Source organism: Spermophilus citellus (genome assembly GCF_964194105.1).
Source record: "Spermophilus citellus genome assembly, chromosome: 7".
Classification (NCBI taxonomy): Eukaryota; Metazoa; Chordata; class Mammalia; order Rodentia; family Sciuridae; genus Spermophilus; species Spermophilus citellus.
In genome coordinates, this window is record NC_138188.1 from 63,513,527 (window position 1) to 63,540,948 (window position 27,422).

Here is a 27,422-nt window from a genome sequence, read left to right on the forward strand (position 1 = left end):
GAGAGGTGTGCTGCAGATCTTCCCATCAAATCTCTGCAGGGAAGAAGCTTGCTGACACCTAGATTTCAGACCTCTATCCTCCATCACTGTTAGAGGATTATTTCTATTTTTTAAGACCCCCAGTTTGCATTGTTGCATGGCAGCTCTAGGAAAGGAATATAGACACTAATGTTAATTTTTAAAATTTGTTCTTTCTTAGAAATTTTCTAATACATCAGTTGTTTGGACATTAGCAAGAAAAAAATGATAAACATCACTATTCCTATTTTAAACAAATATGGTCTTAATTTATCTAAAATGGCCACTTTTTGAAGCAATATTTAAAGATTTCAGCCTTTGAGTAAGCTTAATCTCTGCAGTTATTTGTCACTATAAAGTGATGTGAAGCTAGTATTATATTTTCTCCAATAGCATCAGTATGAATTGTTTCATTCCTATCTGACATATAATGCTTCTCATATTGTACAATTAATTTCATAGGACTTTTGGTAAAGGGCAAGTCAGACCTATTACCATTGTCTCTTCAAAACAATGACCTTGCCTTCATAGAAGGTAAAGATCAGACAAGAGTTTTGAAAATAATTCCAAGTATCATAAATGGTTTTGGAAGTAATATGTTATATTTAATCCATTAATTAAATTTGAAATTACTGGATAATAAATCTGGTAATTATTTTTTAAGTAGCCAAAATTTTAAAACCTGCTCAAGTCAGTTCTGATTCTATGAAGCTATTTTGTAAATTCTACAAAAATGTTTTAACCCTTTGTTTTATTTCCTCATGTAAGTCCCTCCCTTTTTACAGTAGGATCTTCAGTTTGAAATAAAAGGAATGAGAAAAATTTCATGTTTATAATTTGCCTTTGGCGCCACTTGGCAACTATATTAAACTCTGAAAATATAACTCAATTAATTATACTTAAAATATAATGGTGGTGTTAATTGGAACCTAGTGCTACCAAGTTTTTTCTTACTTTAACAGTTTCTTGATTTTCTAATAAGACTTAAAAGACTAAGTGTATTTCCCAGCATCAGGAGGGAGAAATATGTGATTTTAATTTGTTATAAAAGTAATATTTACAGTTTGAACTTTTTTCAAATTTTACATTGGGGACTTAAGTACTTGAATCACTGGAATAGTTTGGTTGCTACAGCCTTCAAGTAGCTCTGGAATTGTATCCTTGGAGAAACAACTAGAGAAAGAAATGAGAGAAGAGTGTGAGGTGAAGGTGCTGACTAGTTCTTTATTCTAGCCATGAAAATATAATTGACAGCTCATTAATTTTTCATATGTAAGATAAACATATGACTATAGTTTCTCAGTAGAGAAAAAGGCACTTGGAGAGGCAGTAAAATAATCAAATGATTTCCCTTCAAACTTTAGGCTGGTGAATATATACAAATAGATGTTGCACTCCAACTTCATTCATCAAAGATACAAAGATGCTGAGTTACCTTTTCATTTAAACAGATCCTGAGTTCATATGGGGTCCTCAGCTACATGCCAAGTCAATGCAGTACTATTTAGTTCTCATGGAATATATTTATTAATGTCTATGGCAATCTTGAATGATAATTGAAATTTCTATATAAAGTAATTCTCAATAACAAAGATAAAAATTACTAGTGGCATCAAGCCATACAATGTTTGCTTTTCTAAAAGCTATCTAAAAACAGAAAAAGAAGTCAGTCCCCGGCTTAGTGTTAGACTTTTCTTTATTTGGTACTCTTATGATATCAATTAAAAAAAAAGTCAGGAAACCATGGGATGTTGACCTGTGGCCAGCTGGTCCTCCACCCTGAGTCTTGGTTCACAATATCTTGAATCCAGCCTGGTAAACCGGCCTAATAGTGTTAAGAGAAGGGATGGTCAGGTGGAGAAGCAGGTGGCCAAAGCCAAGCCTGACTATATGGAGGGAGTATATGTCACTTTAAGAGCTGAGAATAAAAAACAGAGGAATACCAAAAAGGATTAAAACTCACATATGCACCTTGTTCCATGTGCAGATACAAAGGTATTTATTAATTTAAGTCTTCTGTCCCCCAAAACCAGGGACATTTGTAGACATGGAGCTGAGGAGGAAAATGGAGACAAAATCATTGGCATCACGGTCTCCATTCCATTACCCTGGATGTGCCTGGGTGCCTTCTTCAGCGATCAGGAAATGGAAGCCAAGAGGCTATGAACTGGGAGGACAGAGAGGCTTTAGGAACTGCTCTATCCGCTCCAAAGTAGAGGTGCAGAATAAAACTACCTAAGCATTTAATAAATCAGGATCAGCCTGGTGTGGTGGCACATGCCTGTAATCCCAGCAGCTTGAGAAACTGAGGCAGGAGGATTGCAGGTTCAAGACCTTGCAACATAGCGAGGTCCTAAGCAACTTAGTGAAACACTGTCTCAAAATAAAAAACAAAGGGCTAAATAAATAAATAAATAAATAAATAAATAAAGGGCTGGGGATGTGGCTCAGTGATTGAACACCCCTAGGCTCAATTCCTGGCCAAAAAAAAAAAAAAAGAAAGAAAGATAAAAAGAAAAGAGATCAGCAATCTGTTGGGATGAAAGCAACTATACTTTGCAAAGGACCATAATCTTTGAACTTTAGTATAAAATATTTTTATTACACTATTCAGATCTAAAGACAAACAGGGTGGGGAGGCTTTAGACAAGTTGTTCTGCATTTCTCTATTTGCATTCTGCCTCTTATGGGCAATCAGAACCCTCTGGATTTTACCTAGTGATGCCCCAGCCCCAAATCACCAGGATTCAGCAATAGTCATTTTAGCTACCCCAGACTTTGGAGGTGGGTAACCTACCTCATTCATACAGAAACTTATACCAGCCTACTCATCTCCAATTGAGGATTTCATGTCTTCAGGTCTTAGTTAAGGAAAATTTCAAATATTGTTAGGGAAAAGGAAAAAAAATGAGTAGTGTGTTATTATAATTCATCGGTATTTATTACAACCTTGTGGATAGAGCATGCAGGGCCAGGAAAAGGTTCTCAGGGCATTCAGATATAGGTGCTTCTGATCCTGGCTATCCTATTGTGTAACTAACTGGTGTTTCCAAAAAAAAAAAAAAAAAAAAAAAAAAAAGCACATAAGTACTGTGTGTGTGTGCATTAAATACAAATGCATTTTCTAGGTGAGAAGCCCATATTTCATTTTGCAGTTCATTCCATTGTCCCCAGGTAGATTAAATGTATTGTTTTCAGTGCTGAGGTTGTGGCTCAGTGATAGAGCACTTGCCTAGCATGTGTGAGACACTGGGTTTGATCCTCAGCATCGCATAAAAATAAATAAATAAAATAAAGGCATTGTGTCCATCTACAACAAAAAAAAAAATATTTTTTAAAAGTATTATTTTCAGGTTAGATACTGACATTTTTTCCTTTCTAAGTTTATGCTATAGGTGATTTTTCTTCCAAACTAGTTTTGTTCTTATTAAATATGTATGAATGAGTGCTCTTTAGCCATCTCAACAAAGCAGTTTCTTCACTAGCTTTTGCAACCTAGAAACCATCACAGAGTTTCCAATTGCGGAAAGACCCAAACTTAACCACAAACTTTGCATGAAGCATATAATGTGTTCCTCTGTGTCTCACAAAAAGTGTCTGGTCTTCAATAGACACTTGGCTTAACAGCACATTTGTGATTTTGAACTGTATTGTCCACACTATGAGCAAATAGCAGACATGGCTGCTGTGGGACAACATCTTTTCCCTGACTCTGCCCAGGATAGCAGAAACAATAAATAATAACTAAATAAATACCAGAAACCAAAGCCTGAACGAAGTGGCTGCTTTTGCATTACCATGATACTTCTTGGTTTCACCTGCATTTTGCATGGTTTATATTTATGTAAGTAGAACATAGTTTTTCCATGCCTCTATTAATTTTCATGAAGTGCCCTAGTGAAAAATCAATAATTGCTGAGTTGTTAGGTCCAGATTTGCCTGGGATACCTTGGATGTGAGTGAGCAGTCGAGAATTCAACCAGGGCTGTGCGGACATGTCCTTCTATAGAGAGTGTTTGCATGACACTTTATTTACCTTGGATGGTCATTTTATTTTCCCTAATATGCTATTTATTTTCTCTAAGTGGAATCTATGAAAGCGAAATCTGCTTGATTATTTAAAAGTAAGTGGTGGATGAGGCAGATCAACTTAGATTATTATTCTGTTTTCTTTGGCTAGACTAATTAATTTATTCTTCTGCCTGTAGTTGGTGTGTTTCAAATCAATGGAGATTAAAGAATTTATACTGCTCTGGAGATCTTTAAATATTTCGTTTATTTAAAGCTCTGATAAGGCTCTGCTACTACATAATATCATTCAAAGGAAGAAGATGGCTAGGTGTGGTGGCCCATGCCTATAACCCCAGCTAATCAGGAGGCTCAGACAGGAGGATTGCAATTTTGAGGCCAGCCTCAACAACATAATGAGATTCTGTCTCAAAATAAAAATTTAAAAAATTGATAAAAGTACTGGGAATGTAGCTCAGTGGTAAAGTAACACTGGATTCAATCCTCAGTACTGCAAGAAGAAAAAAAGGCGGCAGGCAGAGGTGGGGGGGAGATGATGAGGAAACCAGGTTGTCTTCTGGCCTCTAGGCTAAGAAATAGTTTATGGCTTCTGTTCCACACCCATCCTCTTGCTCAATGAGACTTGAGGTGGAAGGAGGGAAGAGAAACCTGGGAGTCGAATGAGTCAGATGAAGATTCAGGGACCCCAGCTCTAGCATGAACATTGCTTAGGTTATTCCCATTTTACTAGAGAACACAAAGGGGCATCTTCAGACTAAGATATTTGGAAAGCTAGTGCATGGTGTTGCCAGGGATCCAAAGGTGTCTCCTTGCCACATCAGGAAGAAACACAGATGCCTGATACTACTATTAGAGCACAACAACCATGATTTGTTTACCCTAGTGCATCGCCATATTCTGACCCATGACTGAGCATTGTTTCTTGAAATTTTAGTTCATTTATATAATATATACACATATTCTTATACACTGAGTCATGGTATATTTATTTCTTCCTGTAGTTCTAGTCACAATCGAAACTAATTAAACTGCCAAAATGCTCTCCTTTGGGGATTCTTTGTTATTCTATAAAAGCCACAGTGTATAGGTTCGAGAAACATTGTTTAGAGGCAAAGCAATCCCATTATGATTTTTTTTTCTCAAAGAGCAAGAGATTAATAGAACTATTGACTTGTGCAATTCCCCACTGCAATATTCTGAAATCCCCAGTGAGAATGTGTGAAAGACAGCAATATCTCACTTTTACAGCATTTGTAATTTATTTTAAGATACTTTGCATAGACTGAAGTATTATATACAAGGATGTGGGTGTCGGTGTGGATACAGGAGGTTAGTTCACTCAGGAAGTCAACATGGAAAGTACCTTAATTATGAATTCACCCCCTAGGGATGGTTGATCAATCCTTGATGGAGCAAATCAGTGACTCAACCCTGGCAGAACACTAAAATCATCTGAGGGCTTTTATAAAAAATTTAATGGTTATATTATTTTACTTTTCAAATTATCATACAATAAAATGAACCCTTTATTCTCATTTACTGTGCAGTTTTGTGAGTCTCAATAGATGCATAGATTTATATAAGTACCCTCACAATCAGAAAGTAGCTCCCCCAAACTCCTTTGTGTGTTCTACCCTTCCCAAATCAAAATGTCCCCATAACCCCTTTCCTTGGCAAGCATGATTTTGGGGGAAGCTTTTGAAAAATGTCCGTGCCCAAATTCTGCCCTTAGAGCTTCTTAGATAAACTGGAACGGAGGCTGGGATCTCTTGCAAAAGTTTTCCCAGTGATTCTGATATGCAAGCAGGATTGAGAAACTGAGGCTCTCCCCAGAGTTCCGATTCAAGAAGCAGCTGCCACAGGCACTTCCCCACTGTCCATCTCAAATTAGCATTGTCTCACTGGACATTGTCTTATAGGCCTGGGGCAGGGAGGATTGTGTTCAACATTGTGGGTAAGCTGGAGGGAGCATTGTACAGGTACCACCACCCTCTCACCAAGTGGAATGAGGACCTAGTGTGTCCACCACTCTTGCAGAAGGGCAGACAAAGGCATAGGGTATGACCAGAAGTCTTGCAGAACTTTGTTCCTGGAATATTATAGGATCTTTCCTGAGCAAATCCTTCATGACTAATGATTTCTAGAATGCCCCCCAAAAACAAGGTGTTGTGACTTCAGTGAGCTTTCATAAGAGTTTAGATGTCTTTTTCCACTGGCCTGTGAATATTTTCTTTGCAGATTTGGTTGGAGATTTGGTTTTATTTAATGACCATCTGATGGAGAGATGGTGAGGTGGGAACATTAGTCCTTTCAACTTCTTATAAAGCAGTAGCTCCCAGCCTTGGCCATACCTTAGAGTCATCTAAGGAAATTTAAAATTCCTAATGTCCAGACTGCACCCCCAAAGCAATTGATCCAGCAACTCTGGGATTGAGTCCTAGGCATCCCTATTTTAAACCTTTTCACATGAATAACCAAAGTGGAGAGTGTACTAATAATATCTTTTAAAAATCATCTAAAATCTTAACAAATAAATTGGCTTATTCATTTCATTAGGTTGAATTCTGTCTTCCCTCACCAACACATCCAAGCCTGGCTTCCAGCAGAGCAGCTGGCCAGATGCCCAGGTACACCAGGCAGCTGCACATCATCTTTATACCTGACATCTCCCTTTTAAGTCATAAGCACTGCTTAGAAGATGTTGTAGTTATCTATTGCTGCCTACCCAATTATTGCAACACTTAAAAAAGTAAACTTTATCATCTCGTGTTTTGTGTGGGCCAGGAATCTGGGATGACTTATCTAAGTAGTTCTTGCTTAGAGTTTTTCATGAGGCTACAATCAGGTTGTAATCATCTGAAGGCTTGCTCCAGGCTCACTCCTACTAGCAGGAGGCCTCAGTTCCTCCCTGGTTGCTGGACAGAGTCCTCAATTCCTTGCTGCATAGATGTTGGTATCATCATAAGGCTGTTGAAATATTCTCATGACATGGTCCCTGACTTCTTCCAGAGTGAGTGATCCAAGAGACACAGCACAGAAGACACAATTTTATTATACAATCAAATCTCTGAGTCCCACAATTACTTTGATTAAATTTATTTGTTGGAGGTCAGTGACTTAGTCCACACTCAAGGGAAAGGGAATAGTCTCAACCTCTTAAAGGGAAGACTATGAAAACCATCATAAATGATAAGTAGCAAGGGTAAGGGAACATAAAAGGTGTTTTGATCATCTTTGTGGGAAAAAAAAGAGTAAATCTGCTGGGGTGTATGAATTTAAAAGGAATCCGATACTTACAAAAAAAAAAAAAACCAGCAAGAAAAAAACTAACAAAAAACCTCTTAAAGCCGAGACTACAAATTTGACTCTAATATATTAATGGTCACCCATTGTAATCGGATCTTAAAGGAAGAAAGAACACAGCAGATCAAAAGATGTCATCTCATCTTGTTCAAGCCCATGTTTTCCAATGAACCAGTTCTTTAGAAGACATGTACTTTATGGGAAATGCTATGTATGTGTTAATGGATAAACAGAAATGTGTTAACAGATAAACAGAAATGACATTTAATTTCAAGCTCCATTAGTAACATACAGGGAATGGAGAGAACAAGGTCAGACAAGATGGTAAAGGACAAAAGTATTTCATTTCCAATTACTTAAAATAGTGTACAAATGTAGAAGCTAAGATAATGTTGAGGGCTTGCCAAATGAAAATAGAAGGGATCAGAGCAAAGAACCAGAAAGCTTTAATACCTAAATGTCTCAAAATCCTCTATATTCTATTGGAATAATTGTTTTTACAGCAAGCATTTGGACCATGTAGTCTGCAGGCCAAATCCAGTTTTTTAATTTTTTTCTGTTTATATAAATAAAGTTTTATTGGAACATAGCCACGCTCACTCCCTTGCGTGTTGTTTTGGGTAGTTTTCATTGTACAACAGTAGATCTGAGTAAGTTCAAGAAAAGACCTATGGCCTGAACAGACTAACAGAGTTACTACCTGGTCCCCCCAAATTGTCAATCTTTGGTATAGATTAGTGAATGGGGATACATGAGTATTCCTAACTTCATTAGGATAATCCCTAAGCTTTTATTACATATTCTCTGGGCCTCAAAGGCAGATCAAAGAGGAAAACCGTGTTTGTTTGTTTTTAAGGCTTGCAATCATTTACTTAAATTTGCTATGTTTGGGTTAATATGACTAAAAGTTAGTCAAAAGTATTTCCTTTGTGCCGCAGTCTGGCTGGGCACCAAATCACGAGCCACTCACAGCCTCGTAGATTCAAACAGCAGCTCTTTATTCCCGAACTGTCACCGGCACTCTACACGCACGTTCTGGAGAAATCCACACTTCCACTGGGCTCTGCATCCCAAAATACTCTCTGAATCCCTCGAGAACTCAACAGGAACTCAAGGAGCAGGCGGGTGCCTGAGGCAGCAGGATACGCCCTATTCCCAGAAGGGTCCACCTTAAACCTGGAACCGCCCTAAACCCAAGGAGCGGGATACTCCCTATTCCCAGCAGGATACACCCTAAACCTGGACCCACCCTAATCCAGCAGGATCCTCCCCAAACCTGGATCCACCCTGGTCCTTGAGCAGGGTCACCTTACTCAAACATACATGCAATGTCATTGCAAATGACCTGGGTCCAAGGCAAGCCCATTTCCACAATGGAGAGTCCTCCCTCTAAGCAACATGGGGTAGGCTGACAAGGAAATTGCCATGCTTCATTCTTACTTAGCTATGGCCCTCAGCATCTCCCCCCTTCTGATTAATTAAACAACAAGCAATGTGGCTTAGGGACCGTGCCTGGTAGGTTGTCCAATTCAACATATGGTTCTTACCCATCATGGGATGAACTGACCTCTAGGCCTCTAGGCGTCAGCCTCCTGTCTTAGTTTGATACCACTGCAATTGGATCATACCCGTCACTGACTACCTGTCCAGCATACAGCCATGCTTGTGGATAGGCCTATGCACCAGTGGGGGGGTGAGGTTCTTTGCCTCACCTCTGTTGGTCCCCAAATTTGGCCTTGGTGCCAGTGGGGGGTGAGGTTCTTTGCCTCACCTCTGTTGGCCCCCAAATTTTAGACCATCACTAGCAGAAGGGAGGAGGATACAGAAATGCCATGACACCAAGCCAATTGACGGCTCCTTTGGAAAAATTGCATCACTGGTGACACCATCAGCAAAGATATGCCAGCACTACCACAATTCGCTGCACCAAACAATAGTTCACAATGCAAACAAGTGATACATAGTCCAGGCAAGTTCTGCAAGCAGTTCAAAGTGGAGGAGTCTATCAATATGTCCATTTCCTCCCAAAGTAAGTCGACTCCTTGATTGAGCATTACTTGTTGAGTTATATTCATTGATGCATCAGTTTATACAGTTTCCTGTGATAGCTATCATAGAAGCTGTAGTTTGGTTTTATCTTTGTCTTCACCGGCACTGGGATGAAGATAGGAATTCTGGCAATGATGCTAAAGAGACATTATCCTGAATAGAATTATTAAATATAATGAAAAGGAAAGGTGAAAGTAAATAAACAGATCTGTTAACCTCCTTTAAAAACAATCCTTAACAGCTGTTTACCTAATTTAAATTAAACCATTTAAATCACGTGAATAAAAAAAATTCAGATCCATTTTTTCATGAGCGCTCCTCATGATCTATGGACATATGCACATACAGACATACAACACAAAACACAAGAGTGAACACAAACGTACAACACATAAGACAATAGTAAAGGCCTTGTAGCTTTACACAGGTGAAATCTCCATTGCAATGTTTAAAAACTCCACAGTCAAAAAATAAAACTGATCAGAAAAACAGGCTGTGAGTGGCTCGTGATTTTGTGCCCAGCCAGACTGCGGCACCTTTGTCAGGCTAATATTATTCTTCCTCATAAAAAAATAGTGCTAAACTCAATTTTCTTTAATCTGTTTAAGAATCTCAAACTAGCTTAAGAAAAAAGGGGTGGGGTGGGGAGGGGAGCTGGGAATTTATTGGCAAATAGTCAAATGACGTCAGACCCTGGGAATCTGAACATGATTCGCTTTCTTGTGTCTCTTGTTTCTCATTTTCCTACCATGTTTTTCTCCTCCTCCTTTTCCACATTCCTGCTCCTTTTTCTGTGCTGGCCTAATGTTTTCCTGCTGCAATTGGGTTTACTCTATGAGAATAAAAGTATGGACTCTTGACAGCTCCGGATGTGTTTGCTTCATGCCACAATCCAAGCAGCCGGAGGGTATTTCTCTCATCCAGGTTTATGAAGAAATCCCAAAGCGAGATGCTGCAAGGCTATTTGGGGATTTATCCCTCCTTTCCTATGACCTCGTATAAGGGGTGCAAAAGTTTGGTCTAGCTCAGGTCTTGGGCCCACTCCTGTGGTACCAGGATCTGCTACAAATAAAGAACAGAAAAGCAGGTGGTGTGCAGACAAAAGCACAGAGCTCATTCCCCATATCCAATGGCCTTTTCATAGCACAAGAGTCAAAGGGAGACTCGGAAAGTCAAAGGTTAAATGTCTTCTCTCATATATGGAAGTTGAAGAGTACAAAGAAATAATAAAAAAACAGAGATCTTGAGAAAATAGAACAGTAGATTAGGAGCAGAGGACGAAGGTGAAGGGAGGAGGGAAGACAACTGGGAAGAAATGGGCAATAAAGTTGACCAAATTATTCTATGTGTATGTATAAATATATGGCAATGCACTCCAGTTGTACATATATAACTGTAATACATCAGTTAAAAATAAATTAATAAAAAATAAATTAATAAATAAAAAGTATGGACTTTTGACAGCTCAGGATGTGTTTCCTTCATGCCACAATCCAAGCAGCCAGAGGGTATTTCTCTCATCCAGATCAGTGGAGTAGAAGAAGGGAATCAGGTGGAGGGAGGAGTGGAAGGAAGGAGCTATTACTAGGAAATAGAGAAGATTGTTCTATGTGTATGAATGTTATAATGAACCCCACTGTTATGTGTAACCATAATGCACTAAAAAGAGTCAAAGGAATTTCAAAGAGGATGTTGCACCTGTTCTTCAACTTTGGCAGGCCTCTCCTGACACATAATTGATTATTAAATATATTCTGATTTGAAAACCTATCTTGATTTCATAGCTTCATTATCTGTTTCTCAAGCAATGATTTATTTTTCGTCCTTCAATTGAGCTTCAAGGACAGACATACAATGCTACAAATTGCTCTGATTTTCCCTTTCTCTGATCAACTTATTCCAGTTTCTTAGTTCCTCCTCAAGACTCTGTGGTTGAGATTTCACTTATTTTTGACTCTCTAAAGATTTGTTACTGTAAAATTTAAAGCACACCTTCTTAACACATGAATCTCAGAATGTGACACAGAACAATAATCCAAATGACCCTGCATATATTTGGAATTAAAGGCAGAATCAGATTTACCTGGAAAGAATTCTTAGCTCTGCCACTAATTTGTTGTATGCTGTTGAAGCAATCAAGATTGTACTTAGAGAAGAAGTATAAGACATTCAATTAAATAAACATTTATTGAAGATCTGCTGTACATCAGTAGTTAGGATACAGCAATGAACAGTATGTCTTGACCCTCTCAAATCATATATGGCTTGGAGAAAATAGACAAGTTTATAGGCTGCTTTCATACCCTGTGATATGAAATGGATGTGCAAATACTATAGGAAGACAGAGCAGGGATTCAACCTGGACATCTGAGTGAGTTGAATTCCCCTCTTACCAGAGGAATCACTATATGAAACCAAAGCAATCATCCAGGCAAAGCAACAAAGAGTGAATAAAGGGATGAACAGTGTTTCTGGGGGACATTATTTTGCAGATGTACCATGATACAAATGAGCATGATTTGAAGGAGCTAAATATTATCTGCTATCAGTCAGGAATCTTCAGGTAGCAAGTAACAGAAATTCATTTGTAACTGGTCAAAGTATGAAGTAAAGTTTTTTGCTCATCAACTGTTTTAGTTTTTTCATCACCAAGACCAAAATGCCTGACAAGAACAACTTATAAGAGGTGAAGTTTATTTGGGGCTCATGGTATTAGAGGTCTTAGTGCATAAATGGCCAACCCCATTTATCTGAGCCCAAAGTGAGGCAGCACATCCCGGGGGTAAGGGCCTGCAGAGGAAAGTCTCTCACCTCATGGCGGGGTTAGGAAGCAGAGAAAGAAATGGGGAAGGGGCTGCCAGGAAGATGAACCTTCCAGGGCAAACACCTAGTGACCCTCCTCTTCCAGTTATGCCCCACCTGTCTACACTTATGTCCCAATTCGTCCATTCAAATGAGAATGGAATTATTAGTTTACAGGTGTCATAATATAATAATTTTACCATTGAATTTCCTGCATGAAAAGGAGCTTTGGTTGGGATACCTCAAATTCAAACCATAACATAAAACAACCTATAAGTAGACTGGGATGGCGTTAGTTATAGAGAGATCTGGGATTGGAAAAATGCCGCAACTCTTTTATCTCTGCTTCTACCTTTTGCTTCTTTTCATGGGTTAGATTTTTTTCACTACTTCACTTGTTGACTGTTTTCTCCATACAATTAAATAAATGAGCACTGGAAGCTAGATTCATGAAACAAAAGCTTTTCCATTGGAGAGGAAATATGAGGGGCTATTTTCTATTTGTTCTAGCCTGTAAGAATACAAAGCATTGTGAGGGTAATGTTTTACCCACTTAGCAATTGAATGAGTTAGCCTGTTAGTTTCCAAATGTTAGCAGAAGGACTAGTCTGTTCAGGCAGAAACAAAGGATTTGTTGCTCATGATACAGCAGGTAGCATAGGCTTTGTGTTCACATCAGTTCCTTTGGTTTACAAGTATCATGGGGATAAGTGGATGTTCACAATGGGCTTGTGTCACAGCTGAGGATCCCAGATCTCAGGAAACCTTCACTTCATAAAGTTAAATGCTAGCAAACATATTCAGGTTTTGTACTGAAGGGAGACATCATCTTCTTTACCCAAATCAGAGAATGAATCTGCTCTTTGACACAGAGGGAAATATCTCTAGCTTCCAAGGAGGATTGCTATGCAAGGGTCCTTTCAGGTAGTCCAGGATAAGAATTGTCCTACAGTGTGTAGGAATACTATAGATTGCCTTCCAGCAAAAAAAAATCCCAGAGAAGGAAATCAAATTGATGTGAGTGGGGGTCAAGTGCCTAAACTGATCATGTACTTCTTTTCAGAGAGATGAAGTCCAATTATTGGCTCTGGTTAAGTCAATTTTTCCAACCAGAGGCTAGGGTCAAGGTTGTTTACCAAGATGTTAGAATGTGCTTGTCAAAGATGATCCAGTAAAAGAATTTATATTATATTATCAGCCTGGTTTGCTAGCACTTCATACACTCCTTGTACTATGAAGACTTTCAACACATTCAAATAATTTTCCTTCATAAGAATGAGTCACTGGTATCCGTGGCTAAGATAATGGTTATTATGTTTGAACAGAGGTTGTTGTTGTTTTTCCCCCTTCTGCTGATTGTCACTGATATCAAATCTTTTGACTTTCAGTTGCACCAAAGTCACAGATTAATTGGTAGGATAAATACAAGTGGTATTTTCAGCTATTAATACAGGTCAGCTCAGTCTTAGTTCTCCTGTAAACATTGGTTACAAGGGCCCCCAACATGGTGCCATACATTGACCAGAAAGGTTCTGACTGCTACTTCCTTGGGGGATTTAATATATATATTTTTTAATTGTGTGTGTATATGTGACACTACCATATATTTTCTGTCCATTTCTTTTTTTTTCCTCCCAGAACTAACTTGATACAATAAAATTTGAGCTCTATTTTTAATGTAAGGGGGGAAAAATCTAACTGTCAATCCAAGTAGAAAAAGATAAGGAAAATAGAAATGGGGGGAAGAAGGCATTTTATAACTCATTAATTCATATCAGTATCTCTAAAAATATTTTTTTATGAAAAAGAACTGAAAAATGTTAGATCATTAAGCTAGAAAATAGAAATGGGGGGAGGAAGGCATTTTATAACTCATTAATTCATATCAGTATCTCTAAAAATATTTTTTATGAAAAAGTGAAAAATGTTAGATCAGAAACTAATAAGAAATCACACATTTTAAAAGATTTAGCACTTGCTTTTTAGAGCTTTATTGACTATTACCTGTTTCAATATGTTTCAAATAATTAAATACTGCAACTGGGACATTAAAAATACAAACTAATTTACCAAAATAATTGAATTCTGAATATTATGTACAATATTATACATTTTACATTACATAAAAGGGTTTCTATACATAAAGGTAAGATTTGATTCATCATCATTGGAAATCCAAAATACATTTGAACAAAACATTCCTATGCATACATACACAATTGCTCAGCTGGGATAATCAAAACCATACATGAGTGTGGTTATTAAAAAATAAAATTACATTCATATAATAGTGGTAGAAAATGAAATTTGATTTTATTACTTTGAAAGTATTATTTTAAAAACCACACACATGAATTATATAACCTAGTTCTATACATTTAAAAATATTTATGCTTGTAACTGAAATATGTTATTTCAGGGGAAGTTTTTGACTTTTAATTTCCTTATTTTATGGGATTTTTTATAATTCATAGTCATTAAACTAGCAAAAAGCATGCTGGTGCCCAGCAAGTAGAAAAGCCACAAGGGCCTATCTTATCACTGTGTATATATTTCACCACATAATTTTGAAAAATAATCCTATGAAGTTGTACAGTTTGGTATGTCTTCATATTCATAATTGGCATCAAAGTGATTGTATATTGAGGCACAGAGCTTAAGGGAGAAATACATACTGTGGTGAGGAACTAGATACTGAAAGACAGATATCATTAAGTGACTTCAGAAAAAAATATCGTGAACAGGTGCTTATGTATAAAACAACACACACACACACACACACACACACACATCAATTTTCTTTTTAGGCAAGTTTTGTCTTTCAAAATTGTGGATACAATGATGTGTCTGTTACACCTTGTTTGAACACTGAAATACCAAATTAAGTACATGATACTGCCATACAAGTCTTAATAGCATCTCACTTTGAAGCTTGATTTCCCTCAAGCAGAACAGTTGTGATTTGAAGTAACACCAAACATTTTCTTAACTGATCTGAAATGCTTGAAAAATGGTACATTTACCCTGCAACAACAACAACAACAACAACAACAAAATGGCTTTCCATTTTGAAATCTGTATGTCACTCTGTATAGAGCTCTCATTCCAGAGATACACAGACTGATGAAAACTCTACCAGAATTATACACAAGAGCCTCAGAAGAGCAGCAATCAGTAAAACTAGCCATCCGCCTTAGAGTTTGCACAGCACTTTGCAATATGTCTTGGTTTTTCAATCCTGTATTATATGAAAGGCAAATGAAAGAACACCTTGAAACTAGAAGACAGGAAGGTAACAAGTTGAAACATACACCAAAGCAGTGCTCTTTCCAACATCAGAGATTTGAGAGAAATGAGATTCAGAGCCTAAGGTACGCTTTACTGTTTTTCTTCTTGGTCATGATTAGCCTGTATATAAAAGTTCTACCCTACGTTATCAAAATATATTCATATAAATGTATGAGCATTTCTAATACAAAAGTTAAAAAAGTCTAAATTCTTTATTTTTTGTAATTAAATATCCTAGAGTTCAGTAGGCAGATTCCGAAGCAGCTTGAAAAAAATTTGTTGGCTGAGCACTGTCCGGAAATTGGGCACAGCTACATTTCAGCTCTGCGATGGGATTTCTCAGCAACGGCAGCCCCATCTTCCTCCTCCTCCTCCTCCTCCTCATAGTGTTCCTCTCTACCTTTGGGGTGGTTGTCCTCTCTAACTTCTTGCTCTTCTCCATCGTTGTTCTTATCATCAGCCTTAACATTAAAAGAAAAAAGAAAAACTAAGAAATAGGGAATAGAGCAAGTGATCGACAATTTCTCCCTAAAACAAACAAGGTGCGAATTCATTCAGTTTGGGAGAAAGAGAAGAAAAATGATCCTACAGGCAACAGTGCTACAGCCTCTCCTCATCAGCATGTGGTCAGTCTCCTAATTCTAGGTGGACCTCTTCAATTCAGGGGCACCTTATAGGTATCCTCCACTGGTGCCTGTCCCAACTACACATAGGTACATCCTACCTAGCGCATGCGTGTACATACACACACTCATATACACTCAGTAGAAATATATTATCCTGAACATACGTTTTCATCATTTTCACCATAGGTCTCCTCAGCATTACGCTCCAGTTCCCTTTTTTTCTCTTCAGTCAAATCTTCCTGAACCTAAAGCAAACCACAAAGAATATGTGATGCTTTCATCATTTCAACACCTGAAGCGACATGTTTTGATTTCCAAAAAGTTCATTTGAAATAGCAGGAACAAAATTACACTAGAAGTAAATTTGAAAAAAAAAATAAGTCGTCTGACTTGTCTATTAAGGATGAGGAAATGTTTAATACACCTATCACGAAGATCAATGTGACAGATTCTCGGTCTGACCTTTTGTTTGAGTTTCTGATTTCTCTGAATAAGAGTTAACTCTGCAAGGATAACACCTGAAGAAATTCCAGCTTATAAAAGTATAGGTCCCTCTTTGCAAAATGAGAGAACTGTTCAGAACTCTGAAAGCTCTGACAGAAAGTAAGTTGTATGAAGGCAGGAACCTTCTAATAGAATGCATGGTTTTCAGTAATCAGATGCACAAAAGGCACACTGAAATGCTTAATAAATATCGTTGAGTGAATGAGTTACTCAATAAACCAATGTAAAAAGTATCCCCATAAAAGCACAAAAAAAGATACCACTGTCTATATTCAAAGTAATAGAAAATTGATGGGTCTGTTCTCTGGGCATATCAGTGACAGAACATGGGACATAGTGCCCTTGGTTCAGCTTTCTTTTTTTTTAATATTTCAATGTATTTCAATTTGAAAATAAGTTCACCCTTTTGGCTAATGGGGATGACATATAGAAGTCAGGTTCTCTTGAGATGCTTGAGTTATTCATGGACAAAAATTCTGATTCTCTTCATGTAATTTGTCAAATACTAATAAAAATGGCAAATATACCGAAAAAAAAGAACAAACCTCTCACGTTTAAATACCCAGAAAAAAGAACACAATCATTTCAATTTCTGTATGAAGTAGTCTAATAAACTAGTTTAAATCCCTACCTCCATTTAGTGTTTTTTTTTTAAATTGTTGGTCGTTCAAAACATTACAAAGTTCTTAATATATCATATTTCACAATTTGATTCAAGTGGGTTATGAACTCCCATTTTTACCCCGTATACCGATTGCTGTATCACATCAGCCAATTTGGAAAGCAGTATGGAGATTTCTTGGAAAGCTGGGAATGGAACCACCATTTGACCCAGCTATTCCCCTTCTCGGTCTATTCCCGAAAGACCTAATAAGAGCATGCTACAGGGACACTGCTACATCGATGTTCATAGCAGCACAATTCACGATAGCAAGATTGTGGAACCAACCTAGATGCCCTTCAATAGATGAATGGATTAAAAAATGTGGCATTTATACACAATGGAGTATTACTCTGCATTAAGAAATGACAAAATCATAGAATTTGGAGGGAAATGGATGGCATTAGAGCAGATTATGCTAAGTGAAGCTAGCCAATCCCTAAAAAACAAATGCCAAATGACTTCTTTGATATAAGGGGAGTAACCAAGGACAGGGTAGGGACGAAGAGCTTGAGAAGAAGATTAACATTAAACAGGGATGATAGGTGGGAGGGAAAGGGAGAGAGAAGGGAAATCGCATGAAATTGGAAGGTGAGCCTCAGGGTCATACACAATTACATATAAGAGGAAAGGAGGGGTAGGAGAAAAATAATACAAGTGAAGAAATGATTTACAGTAGAGGGGGTAGAGAGAGAAAAGGGGAGGGGAGGGGAGGGGAGGGGAAGGGGGATAGTAGAGAATAGGATAAACAGCAGAATACATCAGTCCATTTAGTGTTTTAACACAGCATCCGTTTTAAATAGTTTTCCTTTATGCATACCACTATTACTGTTTCATTGATCCCAACTGCTTATCTCAAAATGCAAATCAAAGAAAGGATCTAAATTTTTACTGAATAATCTCTCTTTAATAACCATATATCACAGAAATACAAGATAAAGTATTTTCTAACTTGCTAACTAGTTTGAAAACCACACATACACCAAAAGGTCTAGGTCAGTCTAATGTTTTTTTTTTTTTTTTTTTTTTTTCAAACTGCTGAACACAGTTAGGCATAAAGTAGTGTCCTGGTACAGACCAGGATCATGGTATAGGAGTAAAAGTCCTCTGGGGTAAAAAAAAAACAACAACAACAAAAAAAAACATGTTTTTTTGGGAAGAGCTGAGTAGTGGTTGTTGAAAATCTGAGAAATGGGCAAGGGATGGAAAGTAAGCAGATACTATAATTAAGCAGGAACAAATCAAGTGCTGCCTCAAGGTAGCTGGACTCCCAGATCTTTGGATACAGTGTGGACTTTCAGGAGCCTACAAAGGTGACTCTTCAAAGATGCCTTAGACAAAGCCAACTCTTCGTGAATCTCTTCTAATCAGCCCCCAGTACTGATTAGAAGACATTTGGCTAATGGGGATGACATACAGAAGTCATCCCCTAAATGAAACTGGTTTCAAATAATACAGTTTGGAGAAAGAGGCACAGAGCATCTCTATATTCACATTTCCTGATGAAGTAAGCTAGGGATACCCTTGTCTCACCCTATGGCTCAATCAGTAGTCCAATGACATCTCTTCTGCCATTTGTCACAGAACCTCACAGCAATGTCCCACAGGACATTGGAATGAAGACAATGAAGCACCTATTTCAGACTTCATTAAGGTCTAATTGAAACGTTAAATTGCTTAAGCGTCCTTGTGTATTTTGATGAACAAAGATGTCTTCTATGTGGGTAATAATGAAAGTTCAATTTGTGAACACTAACTTGGTGTAGTTGAGAGTAGGAAAGAATTGCTCAAAATTATGCAGTATGGTGGAAAGAGTACATAAATCTGGGGCAGCGAAGTCCAGACAGTAATTATTTAGTCTTTCTGGGCCATAAGTTCTGTCACAACTGCACAACTCCACCAGTATAGCACAAAACAGCTATTAACAAGGTGTCAACAAAGAGGCAAGGCTGTGCTTCATAAAACTTTATTTACAAAATAGGCTGCAGCCTGCATTTGCTACCTCCTAACATACTCTGTGGAGACAGACAGACCTGCACTAAAGCCTCAGCCCTGCAGCTTTCTGTCTGTATAAACAATAATGTTGGGCTGGGGTTGTGGCTCAGTGGTAGAGCGCTTGCCTAGCACGGGTGAGGCACTGGGTTCGATCCTTAGCACCATATACAAATAAATGAATTTAAAAAAAAAGGTATTGTGTCTATATACAACAATTTAAAAAAATAATAATTAAAAAAACCCAAGTTCAACTTTCTATTATGAAAATCTTCAAGTGCATGCAAATAATCATTCAATAAAAGTTTTATAAATACTTCCAAGGCTCCAACTGTCTCAATATTGCCACACTTCCACTGTCTATCACTTTTCTATTTTGTCAATTATTTATTCTTAAGATTTCTAGATATCATGTAATTTTACCCTTACATGTCAAGGTATGCACCTTTAAAAGAAATGGACACCTTTTTATACAAACATAATGCTAAAATCACATGATAAAGTCAATAATTCTGTGGCATCATCTGATGACACTCTTCTGATTGTCTCAATAATGCCTATTTACACTTGATTTGTTCTAATCATGATCCAAAGTCCACGCATAACACGGGCTTCCCTCCATTATTTTTATCTTGATGCTACTGACTTGTTCTATAGAAGCACCTACATTTTGGATTCATTTGCTTCTGTATGGTATCACTTCACTCATTTCTCTAGTCCCCATATTTTCTATAAATCAAACTTAACTTGAATATGAGTTAGTCAGAATTCAAGATGCTGAATATTTCACATTTTCATCACATCAGGAAACACATAATGTCTGTCCTACTTTTAGTAAGGCTAAGGTCAGTCAGTGAGCTCACATGGTGATAGTCTGATCTGTCCCTGATAAAGTACCTTGTTTATATAGTAAAACCATTGATGATTAATGATTAAATCAATGGCTTTAATTAGGGGTTACAAAGATACCAAGTTTCTAGTTTCATCCTTCTTTCTGCATCTACCAATTTCTATACAGAACTCTCCCACATTAACTATACACTTATCATGCCTGGTGCACTTAAAAATGACATCACTTGAAGTCAGACCTGTGGGGGCGGGGGGCCTCAAGTATGATTCTAACAACAAAATAACAAGCTGTGGGACCTTGAAAAATTCAACTAACTTCTCTGAAGGTCAAAATATCTTATGTATAAAATAAAAGGGTTGGATATAGGGTTTGAGAATCTTAGTGATATGGGCAATGACCAAACAGACTCCATTTTACCCTGAGACCCCAAAAAGAAATGCTTTTCCTGTGGGAAAGCCCCACCTCTGTACCCATTAATAGTTACCTAGCATAACATACTTGGCAACACAAAATAATAATTTTTATACAATGTAAAATTGTTCTCTTTGCTTTCCATTTTTCTTGGGCAATGTACCTAGACGTTAGTAACCATTCTCTAACTTGTACTGAAATAGGGTCATTTTGACCCACCTCCATTCTGCTTGCTTGCTGCTATGCCAACCTGGAAAGTCCAGCTGAAAATACCAATATATCCATTGCATTGTCTTGCTACTTGCTCAATCCAGCTTCTGTATGTGTTTGCTTATAGCTATGTCAACCCAGATATAGTTTTTGCCTTTAAATATCCTAAAATGCTCAGGCTTGGGGCTGTTCCTTGCAGAGACAGTTATGGGTCCTGCAGGGAGCAGTCGCTGGCTGGCTGGCTATATAAAGACTCTTCAATTTGGACAAAACTGGGACTTGGTATGTTTTCTGAGTGACCTGCCCCACAACAATAGATGCTTTTAAGACTGAAACAAAAAATGCTTTAGCAAATGTGCTTGGACACAGCATTCTGCATAAATGCTCAGGGGGCTACACTTCCCCAAGTCCTCCACCATTGTCTGCCTCTAAATAAGGTGTTCCTGAAATATGAGCATCATCTTGGGGGTGGGGAAGGGACTTCTGAAGAACTGATTCCAAGCCCCACAACAGAGAAGATCCAAAATTTCCTAGAGCAGGGTTTAATCCAGGGATTTGTATTTTTCACAAACTCTTCACTATGATTCTTGGGGTAGGCACCATAGCATACACCTATAATCCCAGCAGCAGCTCAGGAGCCTGAGGAAGGAGGATGGTGAGTTCAAAGCCAGCCTCAGAAATTTAGCAAGGTCCTAAGCAACTTAGCAAGATTCTGTCTCAAAATAAAAAAGTTAAAAAGACGGGATGTGGCTCAGTGGTAAAGCAACTCTGGGTTCAAACCTTGGTACCAAAAAAAAAAAAAAAAAAAAAACAAAAAGGTGGTTCTTGGTCATAGTAAAAGACAGAGAACTATTTCCTTAAGATGCTGGGTTAAGAATGTCTCCAGCTTGGGGAATAATCTTCCTTCTCTGAAGCCTGTTTTCTCATTCTCGGCACCTATTATAAAACACTTAGCTTGTTTACCAGTTATCAGTATATTCTTGAGAACCACTGATTTAATTTACTCTTTAATTTAGGGAATCCATCCACAAATGAACACTGTAATTTTCCAGCCATATACAAGTATATAAAAACAGAGTCTTATATTCACATTATTTTAATAAGATATTCTAAATGTTTGGGGTAAAAGTAATTCAAACTCATCTTAAAGGCATCATTGAAAAGAATGGCGTGGCATTTCTAATTGACCTTTAAAATACCCTTTGACAAAACCAGAGGCACCCTGTTTTACTGTCTGATAGCGTAGATGCAGCAATGACATCGGCTAAACCGAACCCTCTTTAGAATCCTGATGAGGCTGAGGCAGCGACTCTGTTGAAGATTTCCCATAGGGGTCATATTACTCATGTTCCTCCACTGGAATCTAACGTTTTAGACATTTGAGAAATGAACCTTATGTGATGAGGAAAAGTTTAGTAAATGGCCAAAACAAAACAAACCAAATCACTAAATCTAAAATGTGCTTTCACTAGTTACTGGGTCCCAGCCAAGTGTGCTGACACCTTTGTTTACACACAGAAGACACTGTGGGATGAGCCAGGCACTAGCTGGCTAAACTCTGAGCAGTCAAGAATGCTAGGATCCAATGAGGCAGGCAGCATGTGAAAAGGAAGTCTTTGGCAAAGTCGGCTAGAATGAAGGACACCACTGCCTGAGAAACCATGCTAAATGGAAGAGTTTCCACCCATCAGAAGCTTCTTAACTTAGGGAGTCCCAGGCCATGGTCTGGGTTGGTATGTATACATAGCTGGTCACTGAAGGTGAGCAAATAACTTTGGACTTGCTCTTTCCTGAGTGTTCAGATTAATCTGTTTTCTGCTAACGTTTGAGCAATGAAAGCATTCCAAGTTTTCAAGCATTCACTCTATCTCTATATATGTATTTTAGCATTCAGATAATTCTGAAGTATAACACAACACTTTTTGCCTATGTGACAACTTGTCCTATTTGCTGAAAAGTAGATAAAATATACAGGATGTAAGCAATATGAAGAGGACATTATGGTGGGTATGCCCTTTGCCCTGGCATCAAACAAATAAATCAGGATTGCTGGTCAATAATCATAATGTTTATGTCTTAGACAATGCTGCTGCACTAAGATTTAAATACCACCACCACCACCAACAAAAAGAAACAAAAACAAACAAGGATAGTGCAAATTTCCTAAAAGCACACTTGTTTTGGGTGATCTACTTGTCATTCAGATTTGTGAGTCTGATGGCTCCTCCTCTGAACAGGTTCCCCACTGGCAAGATAAAGTTCCTCCTGAGGAGCAAATGCTGGCAGCTAGAGTTTGGCTGCAGGCTGGGAGGGAAGGAAACTGAAGGCCGCTGCAGCCCTACAGCCCTGTGGCCAGGTTTACTGGAGATGAGAACCATGCAGTCACTCAGCATTAAATGGCTTTCAAAGTGCTTCCAAAAATATTGTCTCAGATTCACATACAATTATAAACAATACCATGGGTGCTTCTAATTCATTTTTCTCATTTTAACCACAGTTTGCTGAGTGCTTCAGCTATGAATTATCACTAGGGCTCAAATGGTATTTGGCAACCATCTTTCTCCCCCCTCTACAGAATATGACCTAGGAATGATGGAAAGATGCAAAAACTAATCATCTCAGGAAAGACCAGAAAAATACAACTCCTCCTGAACAAGGGATGTTCAGGGGACAGGAGAAAAGTGACACTGGGAAGTAGAAAGGTTCACAGGGCCTCCTTGGAACATTCACCTGGGAATAGTCTTGAATGAAGGGTGGCAACCTGAAGCCTATGCAAGAAGGCTTAGAAAGCTGGAACAAACACTATTATAAGAATTCTGGGCAGGGAATAAACAAAGCAAAAGAATTAGAACCTGGGGCTGGTGCAACAAGAGGAAAACAGCCCTGTCAATTCAGCTGACCTGGCGGGAGGGGCTGCTGAACCTCAGGGTGCACTGGGTAGGCACAGCCTCCTTTGCCTTGTCACCCTCTCCTTCCCCTTGCCTTGGTGATTCCTGTTTCTCTACCCTGCTCCCTACCGGATCTCCGGATTTCTCTTTTCCACCTTACCTGATCATAATACAAAAGTGAAAAAGAATCAGTAAATACTGATTAAATTTTTATGTTTACCCTTCTGAATTTTTAAAAAGAAGCCAAGGTGAACCCTTTTCTCTCTTAATCCCTCAAAGATTCCTGGTATCTGACATAATGAAACAAAGTAATATTAGTCTAGACATCCTGTTACCAGAGAAGCCCAGATGAATATCTTCTTCTTGCTAAATGTCTTAATATTCAAGGCTGCGGCTTCTCTAATGTTCTCTTTCTGATAAGACAGCTCAGAGTCTTGATTAAGATGAACAGCAGGATGAAAAAAGATAGAGAATAGAAAGATCAAGCCTGTTAGACAGAACATAACTTGAGATGTTGCCACTGGCCATTAAAGGGCAACACTCTTTTCTTTTTTCCTGGCATAAGCACAGATTTTAGCATTAGTTCCGTGAAGCTGCAAATAGTAAAAATAAGAATGCAGACCCAGGCCAGGGAACTGAGTGCATGCTGAGCACATGCTTCCTGAACAGGATGTCCAGTGGTGGGCGTGTTTCTTCAGTGGGTCATGGTAAACCTCCCCAGAAGTTCCCTTAGGGATAAAGCCATGCATTTGCAAGACACCTGGCTGATGAGTGGCTCTGAAACAGGTATTTCATCCAGGAATTACTTACTGGTCCTGAGTGAGACTAAACGTGGGGTCAAGGCCTGATCCATATCCTGTTCCATCGTATTCCCAAGTACTACAAGTGTCCAGGTAGGAGAAAGCCATGGCAAAAAAGGCTGCAACAAATAGCCTTCGCCAGTTGATTGAGCACAGGAATGTGGCATCACCATAGATGCTAGCTAATGATAATATGCCAGAAGCTTACAAGCTAAAATGAAATTATTAAGAAATCCTACCTAAAAGCATTTTATTCAAAACAGTTCCAATACTTCCCCTTCTCTTCACTGTTTTTGTGGTGCTAGAAATTGAATCCAGGCCCCCATGTATACCAGATAAGTATTCTGTCCCAGAGAACAGTGACAAATGCTCCTCCATGTCTGCGCTCTCTGGCTTTCTATTGCTTTGTCTTGGCTCTCCTTTTTCATCTGGAAAATTTTCTTCTCTCGCTTTTCGGCTTCCTCAAGGTCTGGTTGCCTTCCCAGACCTTGTTTTGGTTGAACTTAATTAAGATACTAAAGTCTTATGAGGGAAGGGGTCAGAGGGAAAGATTATAAAACTAATAAAAATGTTTGGCAGGTGTTAACATGGATTCCAGCTGACATTGTGGGGTATCCCTGTGAGGCAGACTCAGGGGACATGTCTCCAGAGAAAGTGACAGGGTCAATCCATACTCCCTCAAAGGTGCAGAGCTTTGTGCTCTCATTTGTGATGGAAAGAGACATGAGAAAATGTTCTCATGAAGATCACATAAATCTGTCTACCGTTCCTGGAAAGTCGGCTTTATTTGAAATTTCTGGTGAGAATCAGAGATTGATTCTATCATCCCGGCTTTGTTACCTTCCAACCAAAAGTCTCCACTGCCATGGTTCATTTCCTCTTAAGCCACCCTTTCGTACCCTGCCTAAGTCTTTCTGAACATTTCTCTGGAAGGAATGTCAGAGTCAATACTGCCAGGGTTTGTTTACGGTTGGTGTGACAGACCAAACAACTTGATCAGCCTCCTGCATTCAATCTTCCTACCTCCTCCTCTCCCTCTTCCTGGTACTGTTCATCAACATTATCCTCCTGCTGGTCTGGATTTCCTGCCATCTGTTGAAACAAAAGGGGAGGCTCATGTTACTGTACATTGGAGATGCCTTCTATAATACTTGGGGACAAAGAAGGAGCATGCCACCATGAACAGTGCACTCACAATGCACTGGTGGCCAGGAAATGATGAATAATCATTGCTAACACAAAGCACAGGGTGTCTGTTACCCTGAGTGCAGGCAAGTTTTTTCACATAATGGCCTCGAAACCACTAGAGTGGCAAACCTCCTCTCAGTGCTGATTAGGACTAACCTTTTACATAAACCAGGCATTTACTAAAGTGCTCAGGTTAAATCCACCCTTGGTAGTGGCATCTGCTTACCACCAAATGCTCCTCTATGTCTGCGTTCCCTGGCTTTCGATCGCTTTGTTTTGGCTCTTCGTTTTCATCTGGCAAATTTTCTTCTCTCACTTGTTCGGCTTCCTCAAATTCATCTTCGCCTTGATTATTGGGGTCATCTGCTGGGTTTATATCCTCTACAGCTGCCCGCTGTAAAATTTTAATAAAAACCAACCGCCACTTCAAAACAGAGGATCAAGTTTAATTTCATTTGAAAGGCCACACACTGGCAGAAAATGAAGTCACCCTTCACTGCATCGTTCATCCCTGTCCCTGCCAGCGCTCACAAGTACCAAGCACCCCGCTGTCACAAGGTAGAACTCCTGCTTCACTTGTGAGAGGCTGAGGAATCAGAAGGAAGGATAAACGGTGCTTCCTTTCTGCCAAGTTATTCCAACAGTCTTCCAAACACTAGCAAACCAAGAAATGTGAACAAAACTACACAGACAACCAGCAAAACAGCTAATAAGTTGGAAAACCAAGTGGGAGGAAAAAAAAATCAATGCTAATGTATACGGGAGACTTAGGTGAAGTGGTAATTCTTTTCATGGTGATGTTGATTTTTATACAAATCTCTCTTTCAAGAGATTTTAAACATGTAAGTAAGTGCAAAGCAGCTGATGGGAAGGAAGATCTCTACCTCTGAGAAGACCCAAGCCAAAAAAACGACTAACTCTATAGAAAATGGTGTATTTGTAGTATGGACCATGTTCCTTCCTTCCTTCCTTCCTTCATTCATTCATTCATTCATTCATTTCATTTATATTTTTCATTCATTCATTTATATTTTTGGTACTGGGGATCGAACCCTAGGGTGCTCTACCACTGAGCTATATATCCCCAGCCCTTTTCATCTTGTATTTTGAGACAGGTTCTCACCAAGTTGCCAAGGGTGACCTCAACCTTGTGATCCTCCTGCCTCAGCTCCCTAAATCACTGGGATTACAGGTGCACTCCACAGCACCTGGCTGAACTATTTCTTCCTTAAGAAACACCACTATGAAACTGAGAGAGACTACACTGGCAAGGGATAGGAGAAAATCTTTGGCAACATATTACAAAAAAATATACCTCCAGACCCACCTTTGAGTGGTTCTCAGTTACTGTGGGACAACAAATGTCCTTCAAACAATCAACTTTAGAATTATTTCAATTTCCCACTTAAGTTCCCAAGGCACCTTCCAAATAACACACATCATAACAAAAATTCAGCTTTTAGGAACAGAGAAGGGCAGAAATGGTGATGCTTGCTGTGAGTGTCCCCAATCCCTCCCAGGTCATCTATGGGACACTTACTGAAGTGGCAATTGCTTTGGAGAGACACTGAAGCTACGCAGTAAGATTCAGTCTCTCCTGGTGTTCTCCAGACAAGATTGTACTTCACTTTGCTGAAGAACCTTGAACGTGTTCAAGAGCTCATTGCTCTCAGCTGATCTATTATCTGTAAACCCCTGGCCGTAAACTTCATTCAAGTGCAAATAACACTCTTCTCAGGAATAGAGTGACAAATCCTCACCTTTACACTAATTTCTAATTACTCCATAAGCTCCTGTCATACA

The 27,422-nt window shown here is 38.7% G+C and overlaps 1 protein-coding gene across 5 annotated transcripts in view; it reads right to left on the minus strand.

Moving 5' to 3' along the window:
* Positions 1-14,469: 14,469 nt before the first annotated feature.
* Positions 14,470-27,422, minus strand: part of GOLIM4 (golgi integral membrane protein 4) — a 77,385-nt gene continuing 64,432 nt past the window's right edge. For 4 of the 5 annotated variants that reach the window (XM_081301144.1, XM_081301143.1, XM_081301141.1 and 1 more), the window contains 4 exons: positions 25,846-26,013; positions 25,455-25,523; positions 16,280-16,360; positions 14,470-15,950 (listed from right to left, as the gene is read on the minus strand). In XM_081301144.1, the coding sequence (XP_081157270.1) occupies positions 15,801-15,950; positions 16,280-16,360; positions 25,455-25,523; positions 25,846-26,013 (468 nt within the window). In that variant the 3' untranslated portion in view covers positions 14,470-15,800. The remainder of the gene's footprint in view (positions 15,951-16,279; positions 16,361-25,454; positions 25,524-25,845; positions 26,014-27,422) is intronic. The other variant, XM_081301142.1, reaches the window with a different exon arrangement.